The sequence below is a fragment of the Jaculus jaculus genome, chromosome 13, assembly GCF_020740685.1.
Source record: "Jaculus jaculus isolate mJacJac1 chromosome 13, mJacJac1.mat.Y.cur, whole genome shotgun sequence".
In the NCBI taxonomy this organism is placed as follows: Eukaryota; Metazoa; Chordata; class Mammalia; order Rodentia; family Dipodidae; genus Jaculus; species Jaculus jaculus.
In genome coordinates, this window is record NC_059114.1 from 18,072,852 (window position 1) to 18,094,937 (window position 22,086).

A 22,086-nucleotide genomic window follows, 5' to 3' on the forward strand; every position below is an offset into this window, starting at 1 on the left:
GCTTTCGTGGGTCCCGGGGAATCAAACCTGGGTCCTTTGGCTTTTACAGGGAAGTGCCTTAACTGCTAAGCTATTCCTCCAGCCCTCAGGTGTCACCTTCAGTGGGTTCAGTGTCTCTGCATTCAAGGGGCATGGGAATGTGCTATGCTTTATCTTGCTGGACCATTTTCTACTTAACACAAACACTTCCAACTGTATTTCTGGGTCAGAAATATTTACCTTGTGTGTGCAATTTACTTAATGGAAAAATGATGATGGAATCACTACCCAATTTACAATGAAAGTTGCTCAGAATTGTATGTGGTTCAGGTGGCATGGTGGCCCATGCCTGTCATCACAGCACTTGGGAGGCGGGAAGAAGATCTTGAGTTTGAGGCCAGCCTGGGCTGTATAAGGAGATCTGTTCTGAAAAAAGTCCAAGGGCTAGGGCTGGAGAGAGGGCTCAGAGGTTAAGGTACTTGCCTGCAAAACCTGACATTCCCTGGCTCAGTTCCCCATACCCATATAAAGCCAGATGTACAAGGTGGCACATGCATCTGGAGTTTGTTTGCAGCGGCTAGAGGCCCTTGTGTGCCCATTCTCTCTCTCTCAAAAAAATAAAATGCTTAAAAAAACAAAAAGCAAAAAGCAAGGGCTGGGCACATGGCCCAGTGGTAGAGAGTTTTTCTAGCAAGTGCAGTGCCCCCTGGGTTTCATCCTCACTACTGAAGAAAAGCAACAACAACAAAAATCTCTCGCGTGGGGCTGGAGAGATGGCTTAGCAATTAAGCGCTTGCCTGTGAAGCCTAAGGACCCCGGTTCGAATCTCCATTCCCCAGGACCCATGTTAGCCAGATGCATAAGGTGGCGCATGCATCTGAAGTTCGTTTGCAGTGGTTGGAGGCCCTGGTGCACCCATTCTCTCTTTCTCTCTTTGCCTCTTCCTCTCTCTGTCTGTCACTCTCAAATAAACAAATAAAAATAAAACAAAAATAAACAAATAAATAAAATCTATCACGAAATAAAACAGATAGAGGGTGGATACAGACCTCTCGCTTCCTTCTGTAAATTCTTGGGGCTCCCATTTTTCTGGAGTGAATCTGTGGTTGGTATTTTTGCTTTTTCTCTCCCCCCGTCAGTCTGCCCCACGTCTGTGCCCCATGTTTTTCCCACTGGCTTTGGGAAAACCCTTAGCACCTTAAAAAGAGGGTTAGAGTGTCCATTTGGGGAAATGTGTTAAGTAAAAGATCTGCTAAAAAAGAAAAATCTGACCCAAGATTTCGAGGAAACCCTCCACACAATGAGGGCCGTGTCCTTTTTCCTCACCTCTGGCTGCATGTCGCTGATGGGCACTGGAAATGGGCTGAGTCGGACCAAGGAGCTGACGTTTGCTTTGACAGCACCGTTTCTTAGCCTTAGCAGTGAATGGCTCTTGAGCTGGGGCGGCAGGACACGCCTTCAATAGCCCCAGCACTCTGGGAGGCTGAAGTAGGGGGATCAGTGCCCATCTGAGGTCAGCCTGGGCTAGAGACAGATGCTTCCTTGAAAAACAAAAAGAAACCAAAACCCCCAGGAAAGTAATGGTTTTACTACAGCAAAGGAATTCATATCTTCACTCTTACTCATAGATTTTTTAAAAAAATTATTTTATTTGAGAAAGATACACATACACACACACACACACACACACACACACACACACACAGAGAGAGAGAGAGAGAGAGAGAGAGAGAGAGAAAGAGACAGAGAGACAGAGAGGGAGAATATGAGTGAGCCAGGGCCTCTACACTACAAACAGACTCTAGGCGCATTCACCACGTGCATCTGACTTACGTGGATCCTAGGGAATGGAACGTGGGTCCTTAGGCTTTGCAGGCAAGTGCCTCAACTGCTAAGCCATCTCTCCAGCAACCGTGGTAGTTTTAAGTTTGGCTTACACACCATGCTATTCACGTGGGTACATCTAGCACATGTAGCAGCCGTGTGTAAAGACAGCCTGCATGATGTTTGCTGCCCCGTACTTAAAACAAAATTTATAAATTTGCACATAAAAGAATTTTTAACTCTATTATTGATAGACATGCCTTCTCAACTTTCTTTTGTTGTTGTTTTGTTTTCATTTTTTTCCAGGTAGGGTCTTGCTCTATCCTGGGCTGACCTGGAATTCACAATGTAGTCTTAATGGTGGCCTCGAACTCATACCTTTGCCTCTCGAGTGCTGGGCTTAAAGGCATGCACCACCATGCCCAGCTCCTTCTCAGCTATTTACATCCTCCATAGAAGCTTTTAAAAATAAGCTTTTCAGGGCTTGGAAGGTGGCTTAGCAGTTAAAGGCACTTTCTTGTTAACCAGCTGGCCTGGGTTTGATTCCCTAGTACCCACATAAAGCCAAATGCATAAAGTGGCCTATGTGCCTGGAGTTCCCTTTTAGCAGCAAGAGGGCCTGGCATGCCCAACTCACTCATTCACTCACTCACTTTCTCTCTCTCTTTGAAAATAAATGAATAAAATTATTTTTAAAAAAATTAAGCCAGGCGTGGTGACGCACGTCTTTAATCCCAGCACCTGGGAGGCAGAGGTAGGAGGATCGCCATGAGTTCAAGGCCACCTTGAGACTACATAGTGAATTCCAGGTCAGCCTGGGCTAGAGCAAAATCCTACCTCAAAAAGTCAAAAAGAAGAAGAAAAAATTTAAAAAGTACTGGAGACATGGCTTAGGGGTTTGGGTGGTTGCCTGCAAAGCCTAACCACCTGGGTTTGATTCCCCAGTACCCATGTAAAGCCAGATGCACACAGTGGTGCATGCACTTCCTTTGCAGGGGCTGAAGGCCCTGGTGTGCCTATTCATTCTCTCTTTCTCTCTCTCTCCTGATGAATAAATAAATAAAGATTTTAAAGAATAAAAGTAAAGTTTGTGGATGGGGATGTGGCTCAGTGGTTGAACTCTCACCTGGCATGCTCAAATCCCCAGGTTCATTCCCCAGACCTGGAAAAACAGAACAACAATAACAACAACAAAATAAAACCCACCTTGGACTAGGGAGAGGGTTCTGTCGGTAAAAGTGCTTGTTCCTCAAACACGAGGACCTGAGTTTGACCCCCAGAACCCACATAAACTGCGGGCGTGGTGTGCGTGCTTATAAGCCCAGCACTGGGGAGAAGGGCACAGATGGATCCCCGGGGTGCACTGGCCAAACTAGCCTCATTGGTGAGCCCATGAAAGACCCGGCCTCCAAAACGGTGGGCAGCATTCCTGAGGATGCCATCCACGGGTGCCCTCTGGCCTGCACACACACGTGTATACATGTGCATGTGTACCCCCCGTCAAGCATGCACACACATTCAAAAATAACTTATGGGACTTGATAGAGATGGCTAAGTGGTTAAAGGTGCTTGCTTACACACACACGCGCACACACACACACACACACACACACACACACACACACAAACTTTCAAAAGTGCAATTCCTTAAAACAATAAAAGCAACTTCTAAACATTCTGAGCTTTCATTTTGTTTGTTTGTTTTTATTTATTTGAGAGCGACAGACAAAGAGGCAGAGAGAGAGAAAGAGAGAGATAGCCACTGCACACGAACTCCAGATGCATGTGCCGTCTTATGTGGGTCCTGGGGAATCAAGCCTCGAGCTGGGGTCCTTAAGCTTCATAGGCAAGCGCTTAACTGCTAAGCCATCTCTCCAGCCCTGAGCGTTCATTTTTAATATTCATTAGGCCAACAGAGAGAATGAGTATAGGTGCACCACGCCTCTCTGCCACTACAAACAAGCTCAGATGCGTGTACCACTTTGTGCATTTGGTTTTCCGTGGTTACTGGAGAATCAAATCCAGGTTGTTAGGCTTTGTAGGCAAGAATCTTAACCTTGGAGCCATCTCTCCAGCCCCTTTTCTGAGCTTTCTAATGAAATTGTACCTAAGTTGAATTCATTTTCATCTTACACCATGTGTCTAAGTCAGCTATTCAATTATATGTTTTAAATTAGAGTTGGAAATATAAAATCTGATCCTTACTACATTCTGTAACATCAAGAGAACATAAAAAGAAACACCTCAAATGTGCACTCAGATGTTAATATTCTGAGTTTTTTTTTAATTTTTTTTGTTTTATTTTTATTTATTTACTTGAGAGTGACAGACAGGGAAAGAGGCAGAAAGTGAGAGAGAATGGGCGCGCCAGGGCTTCTAGCCACTGCAGACGATTTCCAGGTGTGTGCGCCCCCTTGTGCATCTGGCTAACGTGGGTCCTGGGGAATCGAGCCTCGAACCGGGGTCCTTAGGCTTCACAGGCAAGCGCTTAACCGCTAAGCCATCTCTCCAGCCCTATTTTTTTATTTTTTGAGGTAGGGTCTCACTCTAGTCCAGGCTGACCTGGAATTTACTATGTACTCTCAAGCTCACCTTGAACTCACAGCGATCCTCCTACCTTAGTGTTCCAAGTGCTGGGATTAAAGGCATATATCACCATGCATGGCTCTGGTGTTTTTTTGTTTTGTTTTGTTTTTTTTTTTTTTTTTTAGTATTAAGCATTTGTAATTCATCCAGATCTTCTCTGAATTTAAACAAGAAGCTCAATTGAGAACATTAGGTCATCTCACCCAAGCCAAGGATTGGATTGAACTGGAAGTGGTTTGGAAGTTGATGTCTGTGTGCCTGAGGCCGAACGCTGACTAGAACTTACGGGAGAAGGCTGGCTGGATGTTTGTTCAATGGCCCGTAGATGCCTGCCTATGTACTATGATTTTTTTTTGTTTTTTTTTTCTTTTGGTTTTTCAAGGTAGGGTCTCACTCTGGCTCAGGCTGACCTGGAATTCACTATGTAGTCTCAGGGTGGCCTTGAAGTCACGGTGATCCTCCTACCTCTGCTTCCCGAGTGCTGGGATTAAAGGCGTGCGCCACCATGCCCGGCCTTACTGTTTTTTTTTTTTTTTTAAATTTTATTTATTTATTTATTTGAGAGCGACAGACACAGAGAGAAAGACAGATAGAGGGAGAGAGAGAATGGGCGCGCCAGGGCTTCCAGCCTCTGCAAACGAACTCCAGACGCGTGCGCCCCCTTGTGCATCTGGCTAACGTGGGACCTGGGGAACCGAGCCTCGAACCGGGGTCCTTAGGCTTCACAGGCAAGCGCTGAACCGCTAAGCCATCTCTCTAGCCCCTTACTATGTTTTTTAACAAGTATTTTATTTTATTTACTTATTTGATAGAGAGAGAGAAGCAGATAGACAGAGAAAGGGTGCCTCTAGCCTGCAAATGAATTCCAGACGCAGGCGCCCCCTTGTACCTCAGGCTTACGTGGGTCCTGGGGAATTGAACCTGAGTCCTCTGGCTTTGCAAGCAAGCACTTTAACTGCTAAGCCATCTCTCTAGCATACTACGTTGTTTTTGTAAGCATGTGTATGCATGTAAGCATGTGTGTGCATGCGTGCATGCTCACATGTGTTTGTGTACATGCATGCATGTGGAAGTCAGGGGTCGACACCAAGTGTCTTGTGCAATCACTGTCCACCTTCTCCTTCGAGGCAGGGTCTCTTATTGGACCTGGAGCTCCCCAATAGGGAGTCCCTGTCGCTGCTTTCCCCAGTGCTGGGATTAGAGGCACGTCCCACCATGCCTGGCGTTTGACATAGGTACTGGGGGTCCAATCTCAGGTTCTTATGCATACACCACAAGCACTTCACTCCCTGAGCCGTGTGCCCTGTCCCCACTTGTGTGACCTAAGCTTTCTAGATTAACCGCACTGGCCGCATGTACAGGTGAGTGGCACCTGTATTGGGAAGCGAGGCACTAAATGGAACAGGTGTTTCTGTCCAGGCGTGAACTTGCTTAGTCACTGCCCCGTGAGACTGGCGTTCTGTGTTATACGATTTGTTCTAGTCTGTCTTTATCTCAGTGTGTAGTCTAGGCTCTTCCTGCCTCAGCCTCTTGAGGGTTGGGATTACATCTGTGTGTGCCACATCCTGGTGATCGATGGCTATTCCCTGTTCTTCAGGCAATGGGCACCTCAGGGCAAATCTTCCACACATTTTGGCTCTGGTTCCCTGATTTCTGTCTGCCTCGGGACTCCTCCCAACCTCAGTTCTTCAGTAGAGCCCCTGCCCTTTGGCTTCCTCCTCCTGCTTCTACTTATTCATTTATTTGAGGGCATTGGGGAGAGAGGGAGAGAGAGAGATAGAATGGGTGTACCACAGCCTCCAGCCACTGCAAACAAACTCCAGACATGTGCACAACCTGTGCATCTGGCTTCCGTGGGTCCTGAGGAATCGAGCCTGGGTCCTTTGCCTTTGCAGATAAGCGCCTTAACCACTACTCTCGCTTCTTTCTTGACACTCCCGTCCGTCTTTCTCACTTGCTAGGAGGTGCCATGGTTCAAAATACACCCTGGCAGCATGTGCTTCCTTCTGCAGAGTGTCCCTTGGTGACTGAGTACGAGGGCGGCGGGTACAGCATGCACCTCACGGGCACAGCGGGGCCCTGGGAGGTCACCGAGTCTGGCCAAATTGAAGCTACATTCAATTTAGGTAGGATTTCGTATTCAGAAGTTTCATTTATTAGGTAAATTGCTCCCCTGAAGCCAGCGGCACTGTCGCTTTTCACGGAGGCTCCAGTTGCGGAGAGTTGGGAATGGTTACAGATGTGGCACAAATTGAGTTCCCATTGCCTGAAGGGATGCTGCGTTCTCATCCCCTGCCCTGCATCCATGCCTGCCTTTCGGGACGGTGGTCCGCATGCCGGCTCAAGGCCCTCTCTGGAAGTTGAGCCCCTCTGGATGCATTCACGACATCAGGCGGCCTCGTTGCTGTTGTAGGCTTACTGGGTGACACAGACCCAGACTCTCTCTCTGAGGCCAAGACGAATGCAGACGCTTTTAATGTTTTGCCCCTCTAAACTGTCTGGGGACCTTGTTGAGACGCTGCTGTCCCCAGGAGAGCTGGGGGCTTAGGTTGGGACTAGGGACTCGGTATGTGATTTTTTCGTGCGTGCATGCATGAGAGAGAGCGAGAGAGGGAGCATTGGTGTGCCAGGGCCTCCGGCCACTGCAGTCTAACTCCAGATGCGTGTGCCACCTTGTGCGCATGTGTCACCTTTGTGCATCTGGCTTACTTGGGATCTGGAGAGTTGAACATGGGTCTTTAGGTTTCATAGGCAAGCGCCTTAACTGCTAAGCCATCTCTCCAGCCCACAGCATGTGGATATATATTGTTTATTTATTTGAGACCAACAGGCATAGAGAGAAAGAGGCAGATAGAGAGAGGAGAGTGGATGCGACAGGGCCTCCAGCCACTGCAAACGAACTCCAGACGCGTGCGCCCCCTTGTGCATCTGGATAACGTGGGTCTTGGGGAATCGAGCCTCGAACCAAGGTCCTTAGGCTTCACGGGCAAGTGCTCAACCGCCAAGCCATCTCTCCAGCCCACAGCATGTGGATTTTTTTTTTTTTTTTTAACAAACTGCCCAGGTGATTCAGTAGCAAGTTGGATTTGACAACTGTATGGAGGCTTGGGGCAGGCAGCGCTGGCCCTGCTTGTTACTTGTGACCGTGCAGCCTGTGAAGTCTCCCAGCGTCTTTTCTCACCTCTAAGGGTGCTTAGCCCATAAGGCCCATGGGATGATCATCAGATGATATCAGTTTCAGTACTACAAATCCCTAATATATGGCTAAAAATATATATTTGTATAATATTCCAAATTACGTAATTTCGCATGTGTTATTTACTTATGATATCTGTATGGCACCAGTGGTGATGTTGTACAGAATCAATGGAACTATATTGGAACATAGTTGCTAACGTAAATGTTCAGATTATAGTCGTGTTGGGGTCTGGAGATGTAGCTCAGTTAGTAGAGAGCCTAGCATGCCCAAAGCCTCGGGTTCAATCCCCAGGATTGCATAAACCAGGTGTGGTGGCTCACACTGTACTCTCTGCCCTCAAGGGGTAGAGGCAGGAGGATCAGAAGGCTAATCCCTACTACATAGCGAGTCCAAGGCTAGCCTGGGCAACATGGGACCCTGTCTCCAACAAAGGTAATAATGTTTCTGGAACAACGTTACTCCAAGCCTGATGTTGAAGACAGTGCTTGTTCATGGTGATCTTTTTGAAAATATATTTAATTAATTAATTAATTTGAAAGAGAGAGAGAGGGAGAGGCAGATAGGGAGAGACAATAGGCATGCCAGGGCCTCTAGCCACTGCAAACAAACTCCAGATGTATGAGACACCTTGTGCATCTGGCTTATATGGGCATTGGGGAATAGAACCTGGGTCCTTAGGCTTTACAGACAAGCGCCTTAGTGGCTAAGCCATCTCTCCAGTCCCCCATGGTGATCTTTTAAGTGTTGGTTGTAATATTCATTAGCAGTGAGTGTAAATAAAACAAAAGAGCCACTGGTAACCCCCAGCTTAAACCCAAACCAGCAGGCTTTGTTCCAGCATCACTGGGCCACTGTCCAGGGCCAACAGGTCCCTTGTCCTCTCTGCCTTGGCTCGAAGTGACCAGTTCTCACAAGGGTCCAGAGTGGACAGAGAAAGCAGACATCTTTCAAGCCCCCAGCTTTTCCCTGGGCAAGAAGCTTGCTTGTGGATGCAGATAAGCTGGCTACTTGAAACCTTCTCAGTCAAATAATTCTCTCCCCTGTCAGCTGGCCCCACCGTATAGCAGGGATGTTATGACAATGGTCGCCTTGGCAACCACGGGAAGGCGTTGGGCCTCTGGTTATGGCTGTAGCGATTTCATTACCCTCCCAGGGTTTGCTAACCCAAGAGACTAGGCTGCATAGCCAGGGACTGGTTCCTGCCTGAGCTGTGGCAGGTGGAAAACAGGACTTGGAACTTTATTTGCGGATGTTTCATGCCTGCTTCTAGGGATGTTGGCTTATGGGAAGACTAGAAAAAGAAAAAAATAAAATAAAAAGGATGGGTCACTGCTTATATGCTAGGCAGGCTCTGAATGCTGAGGGAGAGACTGGCAGAGCCCCTGCCTAAGAGCTGACAGTCTGATGGGTGTGTGGTAGTTAGTGGTGGTGGGGGATGCGTAACCATGGAAACCAATAAACACAGCCATTTGTGAGATAGCAAAGTGCTCCCAAGGGGAAAAGAGCTGGGTGGCCTAGTCTGGAAGGAGAGGTCTGTGCGGGATGAGAAAGTGACGTCTGTGGTGACAGCTGGAGGGAGACTGCTCTGGGTGGTGGCAGAGACAGGTGCCAGGCCGGATCCCGTGAGTCCAGGACTGCTAAAGAAAAGGCAGCAGAGGGGCTGGAGAGATAGCTCAGAGGTTAAGTTGCTCGCCTGTGAAACCCAAGGGCCCCGGGTTCAATACCCCAGTACCCATGTAAGCCAGATGCACCAGGTGGTGCATGCATCTGGAGTCCATCTGCAGTGGCTGGAGGCCCTGGTGTGCCTATTCTTTCTCTCTGTCAAATAAATAAATAAAAATTTAAAAAGAAGGCTGCAAGGACAAGAGCTGAGGGCAGGCCTGAGGTAGAGAGGCTCTGCACCTCTCTCCCTACCTATGCAGCTAAAAGGCTGGCCATGTCATTACTGAGCCTCAGTTTCCCTGCATGTGTCACAGAGTGCAGGAAGAGCCCTGTGCCCTGTGCCCTGGCGTGGCTGGCTGTGAGGGTCTGAGGTATAGCCATTCTTCAGCAGGTGACACCCTCCCCCCAGCTCTCCCCAGGCTCCGCTCTGCATTTACAAAGAGCACCTCCAGGTGACCTTAGCAAACTAAACCCCGTGCACTTCCCGCAAGGACTCCGGGTTTGTTTGTCTTCCTTTAGATTCTGCCATTCGGGATTTCAGACACGATTATTTTTAGTTCTTTCACATGTGTTGACTTAAAAAATTTTATGTTTATGCTGCTAAATTTATCATCATGCTAATACAGAGTACAGTAATAAGGCACCGGGGATGCTCAGATAGCGCCCGGCCTGTAAAATTTTCCATCTGCCTTGGTAGGTATCAGGATGCCCTCTGGTGTACAGATGGAGAATTGCACCTCAGATTAGCCAACCTGTAGCCCCAGCCTGACTTAAAAAAATTTTTTTTTTTTAATTTATTTGAGAGCGACAGACACAGAGAGAAAGACAGATAGAGGGAGAGAGAGAGAATGGGCGCGCCAGGGCTTCCAGCCTCTGCAAACGAACTCCAGACGTGTGCGCCCCCTTGTGCATCTGGCTAACGTGGGACCTGGGGAACTGAGCCTCGAATCGGGGTCCTTAGGCTTCACAGGCAAGCGTTTAACCGCTAAGCCATCTCTCCAGCCCCCAGCCTGACTTTTGAACCTGGTATTGTATCCTACGGTGCATCTGACCATGGACATAGCTTGTGTGCTCACTTCCAGGAGCAATTGTGGTCATTTGAATACCGGACCTTTGGTATTTTTTCTTGCACTTAAGTTATACATGGACATTAATTGACATGAGCTGGAAACCAGCAAGGCTGCCAGGTAAAGCAAGGCCACCAGAGGTTTCTTTCCTAATATTTTTATTTATTTATTAGAGACAGAGGGAGGGAGGGAGGGAGGGGGAGAGAGAAAGAGAGAAAGAGAGAGAGAGAGAGAGAGAGAGAGAGAGAGAGAATGGGTGCGCCAGGGCCTCTAGCCACTGCAAACGAACTCCATATGCATGCGCCATCTTGTGCATCTGGCTTACATGGGACCTGGAGAATCGAACCTGGGACCTTAGGCTTTGCAGGCAAGTGCCTTAACCGCTAAGCCATCTCTCCAGCCCTTAATACTCTTCTTGATCTTTGGTGGCCTGTTTATGTGGAAAGCTCAGGAGAGGTCTTGGAGTGGGCACTAGAAATCCTGGAGTTTATATCCTGACCCTGGCACTTGTTTGGTTGTGTGATTTTTTGGATAGGATTCCACCACCTCTGAGCATATTTCTTTAGAAGAAAAATTTGTGTGTGTGTGTGTGTGAGAGAGAGAGCAAGCGAGAGAGAGCACTCCAGGGCCTCTAGTGGCTGCAAACAAACTCCAGATGTATGTGCTACCTTGTGCGTCTGGCTTATGTGGGTCCGGGGAATTGAACCTGGGACTTTTGGCTTTGCATGCAAGTGCCTTAACTGCTAAGCCATCTCTCCAGCCCGAGCCTGTTTCTTTATCTGTAGATGTACTCAAACATGCTTCAGTATTACCATTATATGCAAAGGAGTGATATTTGGGACTTTTTTTTAAAACAGAGAGAGAGAGAATTGACACACCAGGGCCTCAGCTGGCGCAATTGAATGCAGATGCTTGTGCCACCAAGTGGGCATGTGTGGTTTGCCTCACCTTTGTACGTCTGGCTAGTGTGGGATCTGGAGAGTCAAACATGGGTCCTTAGGTTTATCAGGAACATGCTTTAACTGTTAAGCTGTCTCTCCATCCCTTTTGGAATAATTTTTAAAACTAGTGATGTTAGGGGATTTTATTATTGTTTTAAATATTTTATTTATTTATTTGAGAGAGAGAGAGAGAAGCAGAAAGAGAGAATGGGCACACAAGGGCTTCCACCCACTGCAAAAGAACTCCAGATGCATATGTCACCTTGTGCTTGTGGCTTTACGTGGGTACTGGGGAATTGATCTTGGGTCCTGCAGCTTTGCCACCAAGTGCCTTAACTGCTAAGCCATCTCTCCAGCCTTATTATTATTATTGTTGTTGTTGTTTTGTTTCTTGAGATAGAGTCCTTCTGTAGCCCATACTGACCTAGAATTCACTATGTAGTCTCAGGCTGGCCTCTAACTCTTACCTATGCCTCCCGAGGGCTGGGGTTAAAGGTTAAAGGTGTGCTGTCATTTTTGATGAGTGCTTGTGGTCAAGTCCATGGCTTCACTCACACTTGGCAGGCGCCCTGTTGTGGAGCTGTACCCTAACATAAAGGGATGTCAAGTCAGTAGCCCACAGGAATGTCACTGCTTTGCACACCTTTTGTCATGAAGGGTCATCTTTTTTCTTTGCAGATATTTTTGTAGCCGATACTTTTGTAAAATACAGTAAAAATGATGTTCTAGAAGAACGAAACTAAAAAATACAAGTCTCTGGGCTGGAGAGATAGCTTAGCAGTTAAAGGCGCTTGCTTGCAAATCCTGCTGATCTAGATTTGATTCCCTCGTACCCATGTAAAGCCAGAGGTACAAACTGCCACATGTGTCTGGAGTTCATTACAGCAGCAAGATGCCCTGGTGTGCCCATTCTCACACGCTCAGTGCTCACAAATAAATACATATATATATTTTTTAAAGTTAAGACTGAAAATAGACTCATGAGACATTACATCAGTCTTATCAAATGCTCATGGAAGTTCTAAATGCTGTTTCTTGATTTCTGTGCCATCTGAATGGTACGGCACCTGTCCCCAGCCCCATCTGGAATGGCGCTGCTCTGTGGGCAGAGGTGTGTAATGCACTTTGCGCCTTCATGTGAAAGCCACAACCCAGAGGCCTGTTTCCCTCAGAGTCAGCTCAGCCTTCTGCCCGGTGCTGGCCTGTGATAACGGAGCATTGCCGCATCTGGGATGCGCACCCTGACCCTCGCTGCTCTGGCTCTGACCACTTCGCCTGGCCTGTGTTTGTGCCACTGTCTTCCCAGCACCCTTCGAGGCCAGAGGGTGCTGGGCCCTCTGGGAGCTACCTTGTCAGTGGCACAGAGGAGCTCAATGAACTAGATGCCACTGCTTGCTAGGGATGCTAGCTTCTGGAAAGGCCCCGGATAATCAACTCTGATTGGCGAGCTTGCTTAGGAAGTGCTTTTAACCACTAGGTCATCTCCCGATCCCTGTCATGCTTGAATGACAAACTGTTTTCACTACAGAATACCTCAGACTCAGGGTCACTACTTCTTAATGTTTGCCTGAGCCTCAGGATCTTTGGGGTGATTGTTGGCTTTGCAGATTTTGGGGGCCTCCCTAGATTCACTGAGTCAGGGGGACTAGCCTGGAAGCTGGAGCGTGTGTGTGTGTGTGTGTGTGGTAGGTGGATGGCAGATGACATTGGATGTCTTCCTCAGTCACTCTTCATCTCATTCTTTAAGGCAAGGTCTCTTATGTATTGAGCCCAGAGCTCCCTGATTTGGCTGGAGTAGCTATCCAGCAAGCCTCAGGGATCCCCCTACCTCCACTCCTTAATGCAGTGATTACAGATGTGTGCCATACGCCCGAGTGGAAGTTTAACTTAAATTGTTTTTATTATTGACAACTTCCATAATTATAGGCAATACATGATAATTCTCTTCCCTCCTCACTTTCCCCTTCACAACTCCATTAAAAAAAAATTGTGCGTGGCCGGGCATGGTGGCGCACGCCTTTAATCCCAGCACCAGGAGGCAGAGGTAGGAGGATCGCCATGAGTTCGAGGCCACCCTGAGACTACATAGTGAATTCCAGGTCAGCCCCGAGCTAGAGTAAGACCCTACCTCAACCCCCCCCCCCCAAAAAGATTGTCTGTATTGGTGTGTCACTGTGTGTATTATATGTGTGTGTGTGTACGTATGTATGGGGGCATGTGTGCCATCACATGCTTGTGGGAATCAGAGAATAACTTTATTATTCTCCTTGTATGTTGTTTTTTAAAATTTTTCTTTATTTGCTTGCAGAAAGACACATACACACGCACATACACACACACATATAGACATACAGAGAATGGGCACACCAGAGTCCCTAACCACTGTAAATGAACTCCAGATGCATGGGCCACTTTGTGCATCTGGCTTTATGTGGGTACTGGGAAATTGAACCTGGGTCGTTAGGCTTTGCAGGCAAGTACCTTAACCGCTGAGCCATCTCTCCAGCCCTTATCTTGTTTGGGACAAGTTGAGGTGAGTGCTATTTGCCCCTGGGAAGGCCCGACTAGCTGGCCAGTGAGCTTCGGGCTTCTTCCACCCCCCTGCCCCATTGCTGTAGGCAGACTGGACTGGCAGGCGGGCCCGGCTCTCTGCATTTGGTGCTGGGAATCAACTCTGGTTGACGAGCTTGCACAGGAAGTGCCTTTAGCCACTAGTCATCTCCCAGCCCTAGAAGTCTGATTTGTAGCAAACATCCCCACATGATTCTTTTTTAAAAAAATATTTTATTTTTATTTATTTATTTGACAGAAAGACAGAGAGAGAGAGAGAGAGAGAGAGAGAGAGAGAGAGAGAGAGAGAGGGAGGGAGGGAGGGAGGGAGGGAGGGAGAGAGCAATGAGAGAACGGGCATGCCAGGGCCTCCAACCACTGCAAACGAATTCCAGATGTATGCACCACCTTGTGCATCTGGCTTACGTGAGTCCTGGGGAATTGAATCTGGGTCCTTTGACTTTGCAGGCAAGTGCCTTAAACACTAAGCTATTTCTCCAGCCCCGATTCTTTTTTGTTTTTAATATTTTACTTATGAGAGAGAGAGAGAGAGATAGAAAGAGGTAGATGAGAGAGAGAGAAGATGGGCACACCAGGGCCTCCAGCCACTGCAAATGAACTCCAGATGAATGTGCCACCTTGTGTATCTGGCTTATGTGGGTCCTGGGGAATCAAACCTGGGTCCTTAGGCTTTGTAAACCAGGGCCTTAATCACCAACCCATCTCTCCAGCAACGCTCCCCTCCCCCCCGCATGATTCTTATAGCCAGGAAAATGAGGAAAGAGAAATAACATGAAATTATGTGGGGATTTCAGTTCCCTCACGTGTAAAAGGGGGCCATTCCCGGGGCCGCTATGAATTGATCCATATTAAGTGCTTGGTAGGATTGGTGGCATATCCTGTGCTTAAAACATGCTTGGTGCTGAGCATGGTGGCACATGCCTTTAATCCCAGCACTCAGGAGGAAGAGGTAGGAGGATTGCCTTGAGTTCGAGGCCACCCTGAGATTACATAGTGAATTCCAGGTTAGCCTGGGCTACAGTGAGACCCTACCTTGTAAAACCAAAAAATAAATAAACAAAATAAAATAAATGAAAAAAGGAAAAGAAAAAGTGCCTGGTGAGCTGGCTGGTATTCATACACACCCAATGCGTGTCCACATCATTTGCAAAAGTCTGCTTTTCAGGACATTTGTAATTATCCTGCAGGAAATCCAAGCGTATGGGGAAACGGTAACATGAAGAGACATAGACAGAAGCAAATAATTCTCATAGTTTTGAAGCAAATTTCATTTCATCTCTTCTGACTCTCTTTTGGAGGCAGAGACCGGGACTGCCGTCTACCTGTTGCTTTCAAGCACACGCTCTCATCTCGTAGTCAGAGAGCGGGCTGTACTGTGCCCGCTGTTTGAGCTGCTGTGTCGTTTTGCTTGGAAATAGATCACAACGTTCTTTTTGTGTCCATAAACAAGACTTTATTAGATTTGGGCCCAAGTCCCAAATCCATTCATTTAGAAGCTTGATGACCTTGGGCCAGTGGCATAAGATTTCTGGGCCTTGATTTTTTTTTTTTCCCCCTTCATAAAACAGAGATAGTCATCAAGTCCATATGGCAGAGTCATGAGGATTCAGTAATTCATAGAAACCGCTTATTGCAGCATTTGGCCCAGAATGACTCCCTGTGAACTGACCAGCCATGGTTTCGCTGGGGCTCCGGGCTTAGGTAGGGAGACCTGCTGCTGAGTGGAGTCCCCATCTGGAAAGTTCTTTGTGACCTGTCCAGTCTAGCTTTACCCTTGCAGGTTGTTTCCTGTTTGTTTGTCCGCATTTATTTTTCTGTTCACATTAGCCAAGCTCTTGTCCCCAAAGGTGAGTCTTTTCGCCACTGGACCCCCTGTCTTCCTCAGGGAGGTGAAGTCCCTTGCTCATCCTCAGGATGAATAGGAATAAGGGGTTGTCTCGCCCCACTCTTGAGGGTCGATGCCCTGCTGCTAGCTTCCTGGGCTGAGGGAAACAGCCTTGGCCAGCTCTTCCTGTAGCCCCGGGGTGAAGGGATGGAACTTGAGGTGCTGGCGCCCTGTGTCCATACTCAGGAGAGGGTGACTGGCCCTGGGCCTATGGTTCTCAAAATGCTGGATGTCAGCGGACAGAGATGCCCCTAGCAACATCCTAGAGCTGCTCACATCAGGAGTGTCTGACCCCAAGTCGAAGGAATCCCACTTGTGGGAAGAAGATTAAAAACATGGAGGCAGGTCTGCATGCTCCACCGTGGAAAGACCCTTGAGGTCCTCTATGAAAACCACACTCGAAGAGACATGTGTGAATGCACGATGCCCTGGGTGGGCAGGTCTCCAGACTCTAAACGTTGTGATTATTTTTAAATACTGCCAGCTAGCGGCTTCTCATGTACCTGGGGGGCCTTGGCAGTGGCCTCTGACCCTCACTGGGCCTTGCTGGCTTGTGTTCATCATTCTCTGTATTATTAGCTGGTCATCAATTTAGGGCTATTCCTGATTCAATATCTGTTTAATTTTTTTTTTTTTTTTTTTAGGTAGGGTCTCATTCTAGCCCAGGCTGACCTGGAATTCACTACGCAGTCTCAGGCTGACCTTGAACTCACAGTTATCCTCTTACCTCTGCCTCCATGGTGCTGGGATTAAAGGCGCGCACCACCATGCCCGGCCTGATTTCATAACTGAATATCCAGACCCTGGCGGGACCTGGGGAGATGGCTGAATTATTGAAGCACTTGCTGTTGAGTTCAGATCTCCACCACGTGCATCAACGCCAAGCGCAGCAGTGCACACCTGTCATCCCAACTCTGGGGGTGGGGTTGGAGACAGGAGGGTCCTTGGGGTTTGCTGGCCATCTCCTCTAGTGGAATCAGGAAACTTCATATTCAACAAGACACCTTGTCTAGCAAAACCAAACCAAAATAAAAATCCTCACTTTAGGTCTAGAGAGATGGCTTAGTGGTTAAGCGCTTGCCTGTGAAGCCTAAGGACCCCAGTTTGAGGCTCGATTCCCCAGGTCCCACATTAGCCAGATGCACAAGGGGGCGCATGCGTCTGGAGTTCGTTTGCAGAGGCTGGAAGCCCTGGCGCGCCCATTCTCTCTCTCTCCCTCTATCTGTCTTTCTCTCTGTGTCTGCTGCTCTCAAATAAATAAATAAATAAATAAAAATTAAAAAAAAAATGTTAAGAGCAGGGAATGTTGTGCAGTAAAACCAATGTGATTCCTAACATACGGTAGTCCTGAACGCGAGCCCAGGTATATCAGACGGTGTGACGTGATGGCACGTACGCAGTGTGAGGTGGGCACGTCGTGTGCTCAGGACCAAGGCTGTAGCGAAGTCACATGATGCAGCATGGCTGGGTGCTGCCAGAAACACCTTGGATTCATGAAGCATCTGATGTTGAATTGGAAGCCGGGCGCGGTGGCGCCCGCCTTTAATCCCAGCACTCAAGAGGCAGAGATAGGAGGATCACCATGAGTTCGAGGCTAGCCTGAGACTGCATAGTGAATTCCAGGTCAGCCTGGGCTAGAGAGAGAGACTGTACCTCAAAAAAAAAAAAAATGAAAGAAAGAAAGAAGAATAAATTAGCAGTTGGTACTTACTCATTCTGAAGCCTTTCACTGTTAGAAGTTTTTGTGACGTGCTTCCCCCATATGTTACATGATCACGTGTATGGGTCCTGAACCACTGTTTACGAAGTTGTGAACTGAGTCCCTTTGTGGGGCTGGAGTGTCATTTATGCAATCACTTTCTGCTCATTGGGCCCTCAGGGTGTTTACAGTCTTTTGCCGGGCACAAAGGAAACCGTAAGAAAAGCCAAACAAGTAAAAATAAAAATGCAGACTCGGCTATGGTTAGCGGGAGGAAGGTCGGGGCTGTCACTCTGTCCCTGTGGTAGTGACCTCTGAGACTTGTCCCCACCCTTCTCTTGGTCTCCACAGAGCAAGCTGGTGAAGTACTTTAGCCGGCAGCTGTCCTGCAAAAAGAAGGTGGCGCTCCAGGAACGAAACGCCCAGCTGAACGGCTTCCCCCAGCTCCGGCACTGGTTCCGGGTCGTGGATGTGCGCAAGGAAGTCCTGGAGGTGACTGGAGGCAGTCCCCCGTCCCCTGTGCCCTTGACCCTCCCCTTATCCCCTGGTCAGCAGCTGTCCTCTTGGCTGATCCCTGGGTGGCAGACCTTGGGCTGTGCCCAGGACAGACCCTGGCACATAGGTACCCGATCCAGGCTGGTAGGATCTCTGTTGTATCTGACCAGGGTCATTAGGGAGCGAATGGATCTACAGCCGGAATTCCTGGCAGCCCTGCCACTTCACAGAGCCACTGGAAGCTGCCTGTTAGACCAGCGCTGTCCAGTGGAGATATATTTTTTAAATATTTTTGTTCATTTTTATTTATTTATTTGAGAGCAACAGACAGAGAGAGAAAGAGGCAGAGAGAGAGAGAGAGAGAGAGAGAATGGGCGCACCAGGGCCTCCAGCCACTGCAAACGAAGTCCAGACGCATGCGCCCCCTTGTGCATCTGGCTAACATGGGTCCTGGGGAATCGAGCCTCAAACCGGGGTCCTTAGGCTTCACAGGCAAACGCTTAACTGCTAAGTCATCTCTCCAGCCCCCAATGGAGATATTTTATATCAGCACTGAGTCAGTCTCCATTGGCCGTGTATGGGGACCAAGCTTACCCAACACTTGTCTTGTGGTGTGTGTGTGTGTGTGTGTGTGTGTGCCTGAAGAGCTGGACTTTCCATTGTCATTAATGTCAATTACTGTGGTGGCGGCCACCATGTTGGATGTAGCAGCTGTAGGCCATTAGTCTTTTATGCATAACATGTGGGTAATGGTTGTCCCCTCTTTTAAAAATATCTAATTTTATTTATTGATTTATTTATGTATGCATTTGAGAGAGAGAGAGAGAGAATGGGCACGCCAGGGTCTCCGACCACTGCAAACGAGCTCCAGACACACGCACCACCTTGTGCATCTGGTGTACGTGGGTACCGGGGAATTGAACCTGGCTCGTTAGGCTTCACAGGCAAATGCCTTAACCCCTAAGCCATCTCTCCAGCCCTGTTCCCTCTTTTTTAAAGGCCCCCAGCAACAGGGAGGTTGCCTTGCCCCGGGGGGGGGGGGGCGGATCCCAGAGCCCGTTGTTTCTAGCGACAGAGCCCGGCCCGGCCTCCTCAGCCTCCACGCACGTCCTGAGTGTTCGCGGCCACGCGCTGGGACTCAGGGCTTTGCACAGAAGATGTCAGGGGTTGAAAGCTCCAAGACTCCTCCCACGACCTTTGAGTACATATGACTATAAACCCCATTGTACACAGAGAGAAACTGAGGCTCAGAGACGAATGACATGTCCAGTCAGCAAGTGGGTGGGGCCCCGTGGGAGAACCCAGCTCAGGTGGCTCCATAGTGCCCAGTGGGCATCACTGTGTTCATGTTCCTGTGGCTGGCAGAAGACAGGTGTCTCCCGCCTGTGGGACCAAGGAAGTCCCTTTTGTCTGCTCTGGAGTGTGTCTTTAAGGCAAGAGTCTCCCCAACCCTGCTGGTTCCAACATCTCGAGTTTTGTACAACAGCCCCCATTTTCCTGTCCTCCAGCACATCCCATCACACACAGCCACAGCAGCAGTGTGGACACGTATTTAGAATGTCCAGAGAGCCAAGGGGGGGGCGGGTAGGATTCTTACCCTATCCTTGGCCTGGAAGGTCCCCTGTTAGTACAATGTTGTACTTACATTGCATGGCCCGGTGTACTTCTCAAGTGGCTGGGCTCATGTCAGTATTTATGTACAAGCTCTACTCATAAGGCGAGGAAGGCAGAATAAGGGCTTCTAGACTGGGGTTCGAAGCGGGTGTCCCTGTGTGGTAGGAAGGCAATTTTGTTTGATATGATGTGAGCATCAAAGATTTATTTATTATTTTTTAAAATACAACTTTTAAAAATTTGATTTATGTATTTGAGAGAGAAAGAGAGGCAGATAGAAAGAACGGGTGTGTCAGGGCCTCCACCCACTGCAAACAAACTCCAGATACATGTGCCACCCTGTGCATCTGGCTTTACCTGGATACCGGGGAATTGAACCTGGGTCCTTTGGCTTTCAGGCAGGCAACCTGGTTAAGTTGATGGAGGCCCTGCCTTGCCCATTCTCTGTCTATCTGTCCCCCTCTCTCAAATAAAGAAATAAATATAAAATATAAAAAACTTAAAACATGCATAAATGAGCAGGATCTTTGTACAATTGTGCATGATCCTCTAAATGTGACTCACCCTACACTCTTGGACTGTGGCTTGTCCAGTCCCAAAGAGCGACTTACATCATGGTGCCCCTACAAACTGAAAGGGCACTGGCCGGGCTTAAGCATTTGCCCTGTAGCTATTTTTTGGGTGGTGTGTGTGTGTGTGTGTGTGTGTGTGTGTGTGTGTGTGTGTAATTCTTGTTCTGGCGCTAGCTTCAATGGAAACCTAGATTTTGTTGTAGCACACAGAGATGGCCACAAGAGGGCAGAAGGAGTCTATACTATTTTCCTAGACTCACCACCCACAGACATCTTAAGAGCCTTATTTAAGTGATCTGTGAGTAAAATTGTTGGCTACTGTAAAATGTTACAAATTAAAGCTCTTATATGCATATAAAGATACACTTTACATCATGCAACCTGAGGACCCTGCCTCTTCTGTCCCCAGCTCAGCTGCTTGGAGAGGTCCTTTCCCCTGCTCTGTTCTGTTCCTAGTACTACTATGTCACGAGGCCCCTTGGTGAGCTATCACCATAGAGCTGCTCCCCGCCCCCCACTACCCCTTCGCATTCCTAAAGGTCAGTACAGACTCTAGACACTGTGTGGGCGCAGCCGAGCGCTGAGAAGCTGAGAGTTGAGGGCCGACAGTAGAGATCTGAGTCCATTCTGGGATTTGGGTCCGGTCTCTGTGTGCCCAGCGCAGTAGGGCCATCTAGAGAAATGAAATGGGGCTTGTCCCCTGGTGAGTTCAGAAGCTTGGCTATATGCAAGGGGGCCTGCCGATGTCCTACGCTCAACACCACCAGTTTATATGTGAGAGAAGTGATACAGAGAGGATGAGCAACTCGTCCAACATTGTCTAGCAAGTGAGAGGCAAAACTGGGACTCGAACCCAGACCCCAGGTTCCCAGCCCTGAACGTGTTAGGAGAAGCATTTGGGCAGCTCCGTGTCCTCGGCTGGGTGCCTCCAGAGGGCAGTGTGGAGGCTCATGTTCCAGGTTCTGCTGACCCCCCCCCCCCCACTTGTCTCCTCCACTAGGAAATCTCCCCTGACCAGCTGAGCCTAGAGGACCTGCTGGAGATGGCCGATGAGCAGGTGTGTGAGACCGTGGAGAAGTATGGAGCCAACCAGGAGGAATGTGCCCGGCTCAACGCCTCCCTTTCCTGCCTAAGGAATGTGCATATGTCAGGTGAGCCAGCCCAGGGGAGTGGACCTGGCCCTAGCTTGTTTGCCACTGCCCCTCAAATTCTCTGTATGAACCACGATGGGGCAGAGTGGACTCTGGATGCTAAAGCCAGCTCACGTGGCCATGGGCTTTAGAGGCAGGAAGCAGTGGGAGGGATTTGAACTCCAACCTGCAGCGCTTGTCTTTCTCTCCATTGGATAATTAGGGTCCAGATAAGGATTATGGGGTGTGTGGGGGAGACCTGTGGCTTTCTACTTTGGCCATTATGAGGTGTCTGTGTTTACTGAGTCAGTGTCTAGCTTCTTAATTCCATCATAAACACTATGCATTCACTAACTGTAAGTCATTATATGACTACCAAAGCCATGGCCCCTAAGGACCTGATGTTGTCATTTTGCTGTAAGGTTTGGCATAGTTCTTCCAGACAGGTGGCGATGTGCATACCTTTTCTTCGACAGAAGAATAAGGAATATTTTAAAAACTATTTTTCGAGATAAATTGTATGACTTGTTTTATTACTTAAGGGTCTAAATATTTTGCCATCCTTCTTGAATCTTTCCAATGGTACATCTGTTATCAGCGCATTAACCGTTATACTCACGCTCCCCTTTCCCTCTGGCCTCACAAGCGAGTTCATAGGGGACTCCTGAAATGGACATTGGTCAGCAGCGCTGTCATCTCAGTTCCTACCACGAGGTGGCGCTGTTGACCGACAGAGTCTGGGGGAGGCGGGTTTCACACACACCATTGCAACCGAGGACTTACAAGCGGGTGTGTGGCAGCCGGGAGGAGGGTCCAGCAGTGAGCCAGCTGCCCCGTGCCACTATGTGCATCTGGCTTCATG

At 48.4% G+C, this 22,086-nt stretch overlaps 1 protein-coding gene across 3 annotated transcripts in view; it reads left to right on the forward strand.

Moving 5' to 3' along the window:
* Ksr2 (kinase suppressor of ras 2) overlaps nucleotides 1-22,086 on the forward strand; it is a 456,389-nt gene that overhangs the window by 80,294 nt on the left and 354,009 nt on the right. For all 3 annotated transcript variants that reach the window (XM_045132847.1, XM_045132849.1, XM_045132848.1), the window contains exons 2-3: nucleotides 17,765-17,905; nucleotides 21,095-21,245. In XM_045132847.1, the coding sequence (XP_044988782.1) occupies nucleotides 17,765-17,905; nucleotides 21,095-21,245 (292 nt within the window). The remainder of the gene's footprint in view (nucleotides 1-17,764; nucleotides 17,906-21,094; nucleotides 21,246-22,086) is intronic.